Source organism: Somniosus microcephalus, chromosome 4 (assembly GCF_052327205.1).
Source record: "Somniosus microcephalus isolate GS21.2 chromosome 4, FLI_Smic_1.0, whole genome shotgun sequence".
Classification (NCBI taxonomy): domain Eukaryota; kingdom Metazoa; phylum Chordata; class Chondrichthyes; order Squaliformes; family Somniosidae; genus Somniosus; species Somniosus microcephalus.
Window position 1 is genome coordinate 82,901,188 of NC_140990.1, and position 13,734 is coordinate 82,914,921.

The window sequence follows — 13,734 nt, forward strand, 5'->3', positions numbered from 1 at the left end:
ACTGTTCGCGCAGTGTAAAAGAGTATTGTTTTAGGAACAATTATTTCTGTAAAGGCTTTTAATCCGTTTTACATACAGAATTTAAAAATTAATTCTTGGGATATGGGCATCGCTAGCAAGGCCAGCATATATTGCCAATCCCCAGTGTCCCGTTGAGAAGGTGATGGTGGGCCTTCTTCTTGAACCGCTGCAGTCCGTGTGGTGAAGATACTTCCACAATGCCAGGTGTTACCAGATTTTGACTCAGCAATGAACGGTGATATTTGTCCAAGTCAGGATGGTGAGTGACTTGGAGGGGAACTTGGTGGTGATTGTGTTCCCATGTACCTGCTTCCCTTGTCCTTCTACAAACTGTAGGTCGCGGGTTTGGGAGTTTTTGTCAAAGTTGTTGTCAAGCTGCAGATGTATAGTCTCTCTCCTTTGACCCCTCCCACGCCCACCTCTCTCTCTCTCTCCTCCCATAGAGGCCAGAGTCGTGTGTAGGCCCAGACCAGGTGGCAGGTTCCCTTCCCTGAAGGACATCAGTGAACCAGTTGGGATTTTACGACAATCTGGCAGCTTTCATGGTCACTTTTTTCTGGTGCTGACCCCACAAATGACCAGATTCATTGAGCTCAATTTCACAACCTGCCTTTGTGTTTTTGTGTGTTCTCTCTCATGCTCCCTTTTTCCTGTTTTAAATTAATTTTACAGGGTATTAGAAGGGGAGGATTTGAAGACGGGAAACTCAAACAAAACATCACATCAAGATCTGACAGAGTCACTTGATTCATTGGGACCTGAATATCATCAGATTTGAGCATGGAAGCAAAAAGCACCGTTCACAGCGGGGAGAAACCGTACACGTGTTCTCAATGTGGACGAGGCTTCAGTCGATCATCTGGCCTGTCGAGACACAAGCGCAGTCACACTGGGGAGAAACCGTGTAAATGTGGGGACTGTGGGAAGGGATTCAGTTACCCATTTGAGCTGGAAATTCATCGACACAGTCACACCGGGGAGACACTGTTCACCTGCCCCGAGTGTGGGAAGGGATGCACTCATTCCTCTGCCCTGCTGAAACACCAGCAAGTTCACACTGACAAGAGACCTTTTAAATGCCCGGACTGTGCGAAGTGCTATAAAAGTTCCAGGGAACTGACGTGTCATCAACGTGTTCACACTGACGAGAGACCGTTCAGGTGCTCTCACTGTGGGACTGGGTTCAGGCGATCATCTGACCTCACTGTACACCAGCGCACCCACACTGGGGAGAGGCCGTTCACCTGCTCCGTGTGTGGGAAGGGATTCACTCAGTCATCCCAGCTTACTAAACACCAACTTGTTCACTCTGATGAGAGACCTTTTAAATGTTCTGACTGCGAGAAGTGCTTTAAAAGCAAAAAGGATCTGCTGACACACCAGCGAGTTCACACAGGGGAGAGGGCGTTCACCTGCTCCATGTGTGGGAAAGGATTCGCCCATTCATCCCAATTACTGAAACACCAGCATGTTCACACTGGGGAGAGGCCGCTCACTTGCTCTGTGTGTGGGAAGAGATTCACTGATTCATCCAACCTGCTGAGACACCAGTGAGTTCACATGTGACTGCAGAGGTTGGGTTCTCTGTTATTGCTGCTGTTAATCACATCCAGGACTGAACCGTGTTCATTCTGACAGGTGAGGTTTGTTTCTGCTGATGTTAATAACCCCTATAACTGGGCTGGAATTTAATATTCTGGATAATATTCTGGAGATGTTAAACTGAGGCCCCGTCTGCGCTCTCAGGTGGATGTAAAATATCCCATGGCACTATTTCGATTTATCCCCGGTGTCCTGGCCAATATTTATCCTTCAATCAACATAACAAAAAAAATAAGAGTACCTGGTGCATTGAGTGGTGCTGGAGTTTTGCTAAGTGGGAGAAAAATCATTTAAGTGTATTTTGTGAATTTTTGTGTGTTAAGAAGTCAATTATTTGAAGTAAGTTTAATTTTTTAAGGGTTTTTTAAACTCTTGGGCAGTTTAAACCAGAAGTAGAATCCGGGTATAAAAGGGGGGGCTAGTGCAGTGCACGGAGTGCCTTGTGCATTGAGTGGTGCTGGAGTTTTGCTAAGTGGGAGAGTTCGGATAAGTGGGAGGTGAGGGTGTGTTTTTTGCTCTGTTTTGTTCCCCACTCCCATTGGCAGAACGGTCAAGAACCAGAGGATATATGCTAGGGATGTTGGCCTGAACGAGAACACTGGCGTTCGTGTGCCTATCCTGCCAATGGATTTGCAGGATCTTGCGGAGGCAGCGTTGGTGGTACCTCTCCAGTGCTTTGAGGTGTCTGTTGTACATGGTCCACGTCTCTGAGGCATACAGCAGGGCTCTGTAGACTATGAGCTTGGTGCCGGGTTTGAGGTCCTGGTCTTCAAACACTCTCTTCCTCAGGCGACCAAAGGCTGCTCTGGCACACTGAAGGCGGTGTTGGACTTCGTCATCGATGTCTGCCCTTGTTGACAGTAGGCTCCTGAGGTATGGAAAGTGGTCCACGTTGTCCAAGGCCTTGTCATGGATTTTGATAATCGGGGGGCATTACTGTGTGGCGGGGGCAGATTGGTAGAGGACTTTTGCCTTACGGATGTTTAGTGTAAGGCCCATGCTCTTGTACGTTCCAGTGAAGGTGTTGACGATGGTTTGGAGTTCAACCTCCGAGTGAGAGCAGGCGCAAAATCTACAGGAGATCAGATACACAAATCTTTAAAAGTTGGAGGATAAGTTTATAAAGTGGTTTAAAAATGTTAAGAGGTTTTTTATAAATGGGGCGTAGAAAACAAAACCATCGGTTTGGCTGCAGTTAGAATAAGTTTTGGGCATCTTACATTGGGAAGGATGTCGGGGCCAGAGAGAGGCTGCAGAATAAATTCACTGAGGTTATACCACGGATGAGAGGCTTTAGTTATCAGAGAATCAGAGAATGATACAGCACAAAAGGCGGCCATTCGGCCCATCATGCTTGTGCCAGCTCTTTGGGAGAGCTATCCAATTAGTCCCACTCCCTTGCTCTTTCCCCATATCCCGGTAAATATTTTCCCTTGAAAGTTACTCTTGAATCTGCTTCCTCCACCCTTTCAGGCAATGCATTTCAGATCATAATAGCTCGCTGGGTAAAGAAATGTTTCCTCATGATGACCTGTCTGCAGTGAAGCACCTGTTTGAGTCTCTAACTGAGGCGAACTTCTCTTTCCCAGGAGGAGAGACGAGAGAAACTGGGGTACTTCTCATTAGAACAAAGCGGGGTGAGAGGAGATGTGAGCGAGGTGTTTAACCTTGATCAACGACACCAACCAAAATATCAGAGACACTCCCTGTCCTTCAGGACCTGTGTCCAGGGGAGAAGCTGATGGGTTTATCAGATCATCTTTGGGTTAAATGTTGTGCTCGTGGAGCTGAGCCCCTAGTGTCAGCATCAAACACTCTCCAGTCGGGTACAGCACGGGCCAGATACAGAGTAAACCCATCAGCCGCTCCCCAACACAGATACTGAGGGACAGGGAGTGTCCGGACAATGACATTTCTCACTCAATAAGGTATAAATTGATCCTGTACCTCTCCCCATTAATCCTGGGCTCCACACGGGACGAATCCTGCTCCTGTTTCCCTTCCTGTAACAGCACGGAGCTAAGCCCAGCCCATAATGAGCAGGGCTCAGGGAGGTTGGTTGTTAGGCACTGCAGTGATGTCATAAAGCAGGGCCATTCAACCCAGCTGGTCGTCTCCTTGTCCCTTTAAAGGTGGAGAGCCGGGACACCCTGTCTCCAAACACATCCCACCTGTTCATACGGAGAATCCCCGGGGAAGGCCCAAGGCCCAGAGTGTGGAACACAACCAAGGGGGAAAGAGGAGGAGAGAAGGGGAGGTAAATCAAGGAGTCGGGACTGAGGGACACCAAGCTTCAGTTTTAGAGCCTGTAGACTTCAGGAGGGGAAGACTGAGTTCAGTAGTTTTCGGATCCAGGGAGAGAACAAGGAGCAGATGGGGAGACTGGTGTGGATTCCAGCACAGTGAGGATGTCGGGGGAGGGAGATTGTGTTGGGCCATGTATTAGGGGTGTAGGAGGGACAAGAGAGGAAAGGTCAGAGGAGCAATTACTGCAGCAGTGCCCATAAAGAGAGAGAGAGAGAGAGAGAGAGAGAGACACGTGGTGGGGGTTCGAGTGGACCAAGGACAGTCTGTTAAACTCTGTTTGCTGTGACCAGTTTTCCTTCGGTTAAAAATGGCCTCCTGTAGCCCAGTGACACAAACAGTCCATTAAACTCCACCAATGGCCTTTGGTCTGGTGAGGTCTCCCTTTGTGAAACATCGGCTGTTGTTAAAGCTTTTCATTCTGACACGCTCACACTGAGAAATGAGCTGCAGAACTGCCAACACCGTCAACTTTAAGGAGATGTTTCCCTTTGGAGATCGGATTGTCCATTGAGTTTGATTAAATTTATGTTAAAGTAACAAGGCTGCTTTGCCCTGGACAATAACAGATTATCAGAATATTTCCCATAGGTTAAAATCCAATGTTACAGTGGCTCACTGCCCTGGATGGTTGAAGTGGACACTGTGATATAATGGGCCAGAAATTCCAGGCCAGAAGCGTGAATATGGTCGGCTTACTCACGCTTCTGGCCGTTGGAAATGCCGGCGTTCAGCATGAACAGCGCATGCGGGGAACGCCGGCATTTCCAGACCTCGAGCGCGTGCGACTGCACAGGCAGCGCTTGCGCAGTGAACTTCGTGGATTTCATTCATGAAATCCGTGAGGTTAAGTCCTTAGAAGTTACACTGAAAAAAAGCAAGTGTAAAGTGGTTCATTGGCTGCGGAGGAAGATATATTTTATCGTGGAGCTTTTGAAATGCAATATTTTTGTTTGGGAAAGGGAGGGAAGTTATTTTAAGAAATTTTAAGTAAGTTTTAAAGTTAAAATTTTTTTTTTTTTTTTTAATTAAAAAAAAGGGTTTTCAGAACGGTAGGTAGAAGAAGCAATTGTGGCTGTGTGAATGGAATGTGAGAATGAGTTATGTATGTATGTCCACATATATTCCTTTACGTATATGTATGTATGTTTTATATTCCTTTACTATGAATGTATGTTTTTAATTATGATTTTCCAATAAGTTACTTTCTCTCAAAGTCATAATTAAATAATACATTCATACACATAAGTAAAGGAATATATACATAACACGCAAAGGAATATATACAGACATACATACTTTCAGAAGCTCCACGATAAGAAATATCTTCCTCCGCAGCCTCTGTAGCAACTGTACCCATGCTTTTTTCATGTGTAAGTTGTAATGACTGGACCTCACTGAAAGCATTAATGAAAGCGGCGAATTATACTGCGCACGCGCTGCATGTGCAGTCGCACGCGTTCTGCCTCTGAACCCCTTCGTTCAGAGGACAGGAAATGCCGGTTTTCCCCACATGCACTGTGCATGCTGAAAACCGGCATTTCATCCGGCCAGATGCGTAAGTACCCCGACCGTACTAGCGCATTTGGAAGGGAATTATTGGGCCAACATTTTACATGTCAATAAAATAAAAAATCTAACACTTGCACGACTTGCCCCCTCGCATCTGCGACTGAGGGTCCAAGGAGGTGCATTGCGCAAGAGGTCATCATCGGACGTATCCTCACACTGTTCCCTTTGGGGAACTGTATGAAGTGGTGGAAGGATTTATGGCCGTGATTAACGCTCATTCCGTGACCGTAACCATCTTTGAACCAGCCATTAGGATGGTTAGTCCTATGGCGGGAGGGTTTTACGGGCTCCCACAACCCATCTGAGGGGGGGGGGGCCACCAACACCCACGGACGCAAGTATCCCGCTGGATGTCCACCCAGAATTTAAAGTTGGAGCTCCGACTCCACTTGCCGGGACTGTCTGGAGTGGGGTTCAAAACCCTACTCCTTCTGGCCCAGCGGAGGGGATGCTTACTGCTACGCAAAAGGCCCACTCCGCACAAAAGGTGACACCCATACGTTTCCTGCGCCTTTTCCCTCCCCGTGACTGGAGCCCTATGCTGCCATTTCACGTTGCTAATCGGATTGGCCGTTTGTCATAGCGGTAGGATCCCCGCCGCTGGGCCAGATCAGGGTAGGGTTTCGAACCCCACTCCAGACAGTCCCGGCAAGTGGAGTCGGAGCTCCGGCTCTAAATTCTGGGTTGACATCCAGTGGGATATTTGCGTCCGTGGGTGTGGGTGGCCCCCCCTCCTTGTATAGCTTGTGGGAGCCCGTAAAACCCTCCCGCCATAGGACTAACCGCCCTAATGGCTGGTTCAAAGATGGTTACGGTCACGGAATGAGCGTTAATCACGGCCATAAATCCTTCCACCACTTCATACAGTTCCCCAAAGGGAACAGTGTGAAGACACGTATGACGACGACATTGCTAAAAAAATAAATGGAATTTAAAAAATTCTTTTATGGCTTTTAAAAGTCTTTAAATTGCTTTAATTCTCTTTAAAACTACTTCAGATTACTCAAAATAATGTAAACATTTAAATTTTTTTATAAAAGTTACCAAAATCTTGAAAAAACTTCCAAAAACCTATTTAAACTGCTGCTTTGCATGTAAAAAAGCAAAGCAGCTTGACAGAAACATTGGGGGCGTGTCCAGTGAAACTGAGACCTCAAGGGGCGTGTCTCACTTACACTGCACACTCCTGGGTCCGCGCTGGCTGCACTCCTGGGCGGCGTGACGTCATACGCGGCCCGGGATTCTTGTTTCAGTTTCTGGAAGTGCAGGCGTCCCTGGAGCTGATCGGCAGGAGCGCGGGGTAAGTGCAAATACGGGGCTTGCACGCGCTGCAAGCCCCGTTCTGGAATTTCTGGCCCAATAGAATTTTCTGTCCTGTCAGACTTGGACATCTTGTAGATCCATCTTTTAACAAGTTGTGGGAACTCAGTTCTCAGGTGGATTCCACTCAGTTTGTAACAAGTCCTCAATCAGCTCGTCTTATTGTCGAGATATCAAGGACCCGACACACTGCGTGTGTGTGAAACAAAGCTAATTTATTTGACATTGATACAGGTTAAACTGCAGCCCAGTTATAGGGGTTACTAACATCAGCTGAAACAAACCCCAACTGTCAGAATGAACGTGGTTCAGTCTTGGATGTGATTAACAGCAGCAATAGCAGCAGAATCCAACCCCTGCAGTCACTTGTGAACTCGCTGGTGTGTCAGCAGGTTGGATGATAGACTGAATCCCGTCCCCCACACGGAGCAGGTGAATGGCCTCTCCCCAGTGTGGGTGTGTTGGTCTGTCCGCAGATACTTTGCACTTTCAGGAAGTCAAACAGGCGCTTCACTGCAGACAGGTTGCCATGGCAACACTGGTAGGACATTCCACTGAATCGACTGGTTGGAAACTGTAATCAGATCGGGAGAAACAACAGAGTTTGCCGTTATTAACCACAATATAAGTTTAAACCAGAGTGAGTAATACATTAAATTATAATGCGTGATGAAAGGTTATGACGGAAGGTCAGTGACCTGAACTGTTAACTCTGTTTCTCTCTCCACAGACGTTGCCTGACCTGCTGAGGATTTCCAGCATTTTCTCTCTTTATTTCAGATTTCCAGCAGCCGCAGTATTTTGCTTTTGTAATTGGATGGATCTTTCAGAGAGCCGCACAGGCACGATGGGCCGAATGGCCTCCTTCTGTGCTGTATCATTCTAGGATTCTGTGAAGTGTCGGTTAATGCAATTTAAGAAGCATCAAAGGGTTTGTGTCAGAATTTAACTGAGTATCGAGCCAACATTTCCAGGTTATGTAAACTGGGCCTGTTCACACTGGAAAGAGAAGGTGGAGAGGTGATAGGATTGCTGTTTTTAGGATTCTAAAGGGACTGGATAATGTAGAGCATGACAAGTTATTTCACCCTGTCCAGAACAGTAGAACCAGAGGACATGGCCTGCGCTTGAAGCGGGTAAATACAAATCCAATCTGTGGAAACAATATTTCAGTGAGTGAGTGGTCAATTTATGGGACAGGCTCCCTAGGGAAACAGTGGAAGCAGTTAGTGTTGATTCATTCCAATGTAAATTGGACCGATTTCATTCACAGAATAAGATTTTGGGACACAGTGAGAGAGTAATTTGAGATATGACATGTGGTCAGTGTAGAATGCTCGGGAGGAAGAGGTGACTTTTGTCCGATGGCTCCTAAAGCTCTCCACCACTGGGGTTTTCCTCACCTCATGTCTGGGTCTGTTGTAGACTCAATGATAGAGATTGATCACTGTGATTAGTCAACAACTCCATTATCGTTGTATCATGGGACTCCCAGGATGGTAGGAGGCCAATTAGATCAGAACCAAAATAATTCGGAGTAAGAAAGGAGAAATGGCCCAAAAATGGAGCAGTCAGCAACACGACATCAATTAGTCTCCGCTTATCATGGAGTCAGCACAGACTCGACACAAAAAGTGTATTTGAAACAAAGCTGATTTATTTGACAATTATGCAGAATATTAATCTCCAGTCCAGTTATAGGGTTATAAACATCAGCAGAAACAAACCCCAACTGTCAAAATGAACATGGTTCAGTCCTGGATGTGATTAACAGTAGCAATAACAGCAGAATCAAACCTCTGCAGTCGGTTGTGAACTCGCTGGTGTCTCAGTAAGGAGGATGACTGAGTGAATCCCTTCCCACACACGGAGCAGGTGAACGGTCCCTCCCCGGTGTGAACTCGCTAGTGTGTCAGCAGGTAGGATGAATCAGTAAATCTCTTCCCACAAACAGAGCAGGTGAACGGCCTCTCCCCAGTGTGAGTGCGTTGGTGTTTCAGCAGACCACTTGTGCTTTTAAAACTCTTCTCAGTCAGAACATTCAAAAGGTCTCTCATCAGTGTGAACATGTCAGTGTTCGGTGAGGTGGGATGACTGAGGCAATCCCTTCCCACACACAGAGCAGGTGAACGGTCTCTCCCCGGTGTGAACTCGCTGGTGTGTCAGAAGGTCGGATAAATCAGTGAATCCCTTCCCGCACCCAGTGCACATGAATGGCCTCTCCCCAGTGTGAAATCGCTGGTGTCTCAACAGGTGGGATGATCGGGTGAATCCCTTCCCACACATGGAGCAGATGAACGGCCTCTCCCCAGTGAGAGTGTGTTGGTGTTTCAGCAGGTGCTGTTTGCTTTTAAAGCTCTTCTCACAGTCAGAACATTGAAACGGTCTCTTATCAGAGTGAACAAGTTGGTGTGTCAGAAGGTGGGACGAACAAGTGAATCCCTTCCCACACACGGAGCAAGTGAACGGCTTCTCCCCAGTGTGGGTGTGTCGGTGTATCAATAAATCCTTTTTACTTTTAAAGCACTTCTCAGTCAGAACAATTAAAAGGTTTGTTATCAGAGTGACCAAGTTGATGTGTCAGAAGGTGGGATGACTGAGTGAATCCCTTCCCACACATGGAGCAGGTAAACGGCCTCTCCCCAGTGTGTCAACAGATCCTTTGTGCTTTTAAAGCTCTTCTCACAGTCAGACCATTTGAAAGGTCTATCAGTGTGAACTCACTGGTGTGTCAGGAGGGTTGATGATGTGCCTTCAATAACCACAAAACTAGAAGTTATAGACTTTAACAAGTTGGCTTTTAATCACTAAGATCAGAGCTAACATCTCAACACACTGACTGGCTCACAGGAATGAGTCATACAGATCCTGGGATCTTTATGTAAGAGAAATCAGGGGCGGAGCCAAGAGCCAAGACCTGGAACCTTCCAGGTTAGTCAGGAAAGAGGAAGTGAAACTATACACCATGTGGGGGAGGGTAATATACATGAGTGCAAAACGAATACAGGCAAGAACGAATACAGATTTCATTACATTCACCCCTTCTTTAGATTTAGTCCATCGGGGTGATGTTTCTTAAAAGTTGGTATAAGTGAGTCTGTCAGGAGGTTTTGCGGTTCTCAGTGATCGGCGCAAAGCCGGTTGGGGTGCCTCTAGGGGAGTGGATTCTGGTTCCTCCGCTGTCCGGGCCTCCGCAGTGTCTTCCAGGTTATCTGCAGTGTCTTACAGGTTAAAGTTGGGTATTGATACCTCTGGGCGTCCTGTCTCTTTTTGGTGTAGGTCTTCCTCGGGTAGTCTCTCATCGTTCTCTCCGCTCCCCGAGGGAGCGAGGTCTTTTATGGAAACAGTGTCCTCTCGCCCGTCAGAGTATTCGATATAGGCGTACTGAGGGTTTGCATAGAGGAGCTGTACATTTTCCACAAGGGGGTCCGTTTTATGGCCTCTCACGTGCTTCCGCAATAGTACTGTCCCTGGAGACGTCAGCCACGCGGGTAGAGATATGCCCGAGGTGGATTTCCAGGGGTAGCGTTAGTGGCTGTACATAACAGAGACCTTATGGAGTGGAGCACGTCTGGGAGGACTTCCTGCCAGCGGGAGGTCAGAAGGCCTTTTGACTTTAAGGCTAACGTGACAGCCTTCCAAACAGTAGCATTCTCCCTTTCCACTTGCCCATTACCCCGGGGGTTGTAGCTAGTGGTTCTGCTAGTGGCTAGCCCCTTTGAGAGCAAGAACTGGCGCAGTTCGTCACTCATAAATGACGTCCCCTAACGCTGTGTATGTAGTTCGGCATGCCAAACATGCAGAATAGATTACCGAGACACTTGATGACCGTGGCACTGGTCATGTCTGGGCAGGGAATGGCGAAGGGGAAGCAGGAATATTCATCGATGATATTGGGGAAGTATACGTTACGGTCGGCAGAGGGAAGGGGTCCCTTGAAGTCCAGACTTAGGCGCTCGAATGGCCGTGTGGCTTTGATAAGGTGTGCATGGTCAGGCCTGTAGAAACGAGGCTTGCATTCCGCACAGATACGGCAGGCTCTGGTCATTGCCCTGACCTCCTCGATGGAGTGGGGCAGATTGCGGGACTTTATACAATGGTATAGTCGGGTGACCCCTGGGTGACAGAGGTCGTTGTGGAGACCCTGTAATTTGTCCGTATGAATGCTGGCACACATTCCCCGCGATAGGGCATCTGGGGGTTCATTAAGGGCTCCCGGCCTGTACATAATATCATAGTCAAACGTGGATAGTTCGATCCTCCACCTGAGTATTTTGTCATTCTTGATTTTCCCCCTTTGTTTGTTATTAAACATGAAAGCCACCGACCGCTGGTCGGTGAGGGTGAAACGTTTGCCGGCTAGGTAGTGTCTCCAGTGCCGCACTGCCTCCACTATAGCCTGTGCCTCCTTCTCGACAGAAGAGTGCCTGATTTCAGGTCCCTGAAGGGTTTGGGAGAAGGCGGCCACAGGTCTCCCAGCCTGATTGAGGGTCGCAGCTAAGGCAAAGTCTGACACATCGCTTTCGACTTGAAAGGGAATGCATTCGTCCACTGCACACACTGCAGCCCTTTCAATGTCCTGTTTAATACTGGTGAAAGCCTCCCGAGCTTCAGCTGATAGTGGGAAGGACGTCAATTTAATGAGGGGTCGGGCCTTATCAGAGTAATTGGGCATCCATTGGGCATAATACGAAAAAAATCCCAGGCACCTTTTTAAAGCTTTGGGATTGTGTGGCAGGGGCAGTTCCTTTAGGGGGCGTAATTGGTCAGGGTCCGGTCCAATTACCCCATCTTCCACCACACAGCCGAGGATACAGAGACGGGTTGTGTTGAAGACACATTTGTCTTCGTTGTAGGTTAGATTCAGCTTTAGGGCAGTTTCAAAAAATCTCGCAAGATTTAGATCGTGGTCTTGCTGGTTGTGCCCGCAGATAGTGACATTGTCCAGATAGGGGTAGGTAGCTTGTAGTTTATTCTCGTCAACCATGCGGTCCATCTCACGTTGGAAGACCGAGACCCCATTTGTTACCCCGAAGGGCACTCTGAGAAAATGGTAGAGGCGTCCGTTCGCCTCAAAGGCGGTGTATGGGCGGTCCTCCGTTCTAATGGGGAGCTGGTGATACGCGGATTTGAGGTCGATAGTCGAGAAGACTCGGTATTGCGCAAACTGGTTGACCATTTCTGATATGCGGGGTAAAGGGTAGGCGTCCAGCTGGGTATAAATATTAACAGTCTGGCTGTGGTCAATTACCATCCGTTTCTTTTCGCTATTTTTAACTATGACTACTTGGGCATGCCACGGGCTGGTACTGCATTCAATAATGCCTTCCCGCAGGAGTCTGTCCACTTCCGCCTTGATAAAGTGTCTGTCTTCCAGACTGTACCGTCTACTTTTGGTCGCTATGGGCCTACAGTTCGGCGCGAGATTAGCGAATAAAGAGGGCGGGCTGATTTTTAAGGTTGATAGGCCACAGACTGTGAGTGGCGGCTGGGTCCCGCCATATGCTAGCGTGACACTTTCGTGGTGGCACTGGAAGTCCAGGCCCAAGATGACATTAACAGAGAGTTCTGGCATCACGAGGAGTTTAAAATCCTTGTAGTCCGTGCCTTTTACAGTCAGTGTTACCACACAGTAGCCCAAAATGTCCGAAGTGTGGGGCTTAGCAGCCATAGCAATTCTGCTCCGTGTAGGGGTTACCGTTAATGAGTGCTGCCGTACCAGGCTAGGGTGGATAAAACTCTCGGTACTCCCACAGTCAATTAAACATTTCGTTAAATTCCCGTTTACCTGTATGTCCATCATGGATTTTGTCAACGGGTGTGGCCTGGATTGATCCACCGTGATCGAAGCCACTGTTGGGCCCTGGGCGGCCGTTGAGTCGGGAAAAGATGGCGGATCCCAAGATGGCGGCCCGCACGGCATGCACGAGGCGGTGACGGAGTTGGAAATCGGATTCCCCCTGCAGACTTTGCTAAAATGCCCCTTTTTCTTACATTTGAAGCATGTAGCGTCCTTCGCTGGGCATCGTTGTCTGGGGTGCTTGGCCTGGCTGCAGAAGTAGCATTTCGGGCCTCGAGACATTGCCGCTGTAGTAGGACTCCTGGGTGAACTTCTGTGTGGGGACTCTGGCGGTGTAGAGCTGGTCTGAGACCTGGATGGGGAAGATGGCTGATTCCAAGATGGCCGCCCGCTCGGCGCGCAAGAGGCGGTGAGGGCCGCATGGCCGGAAGAATAAGAGTCAGAGTTTTTCTGGGCCACGTCCAGCGATCGCGCAGTGGCCACTGCCTTTTTTAAGTCCAGGACCTCCTTCTCCAGCAGTCTCTGCCGGATATAATTCGATTTGAGGCCCGTGATGAAGGAATCGCGGACCAATTCGTCAGAGTACACGTTGGCCGTCACGGCCTTGCAGTTACAGTCTGTAAGAAATCGTCCATTGATTCCTCAGGTCGCTGCCTGCGTGTAGCCAGCAGATGTCTGGCGTACACTTCGTTTACTGGCCTCTGGTATTGGGCCTTCAGGATAGTGATGGCCTCCGTGTAAGAGGTGGCGTCCCGGATGAACGAATAAATCCGATGATTAACGCGAGTAGTCAGTAGACTCAGTTTATCTACCTCGCTAGCGGATGAGGCCCTCGCGAAGAGTTCGAAGCATTTGAGCCAGTGTCCAAATTGATTTGATGCTTCAGCAGAATGTGGATCCAAGTCCAGACGCTCTGGTTTTAGGAGTCGATCCATCCTAGTATCCTTTAGTGATTAAAATTCATGTGCCTTCAATAACCACAAAACTAGAAGTTATAGGCCTAGAAATTGGGTTTTGGCGCAGCAACGGCTTTAGCGCCGGAAGTGAGTGCCGGAGCTAAGTCGCGCTGGTCGGGCCAAAAATTCAGTACTTCTGCGCCCAAACGGCTGCCGGCG

At 48.3% G+C, this 13,734-nt stretch overlaps 1 protein-coding gene across 1 annotated transcript in view; it reads left to right on the forward strand.

Annotated features, from left to right (window-relative positions):
- The first annotated feature begins 605 nt into the window (after nucleotides 1-605).
- Nucleotides 606-13,734, forward strand: part of LOC147119375 (uncharacterized) — a 28,034-nt gene continuing 14,905 nt past the window's right edge. Inside the window, 1 exon segment of the mRNA XM_085984086.1 lies at nucleotides 606-1,503. Within this exon segment, the coding sequence (XP_085840212.1) occupies nucleotides 802-1,503 (702 nt within the window). The 5' untranslated portion in view covers nucleotides 606-801.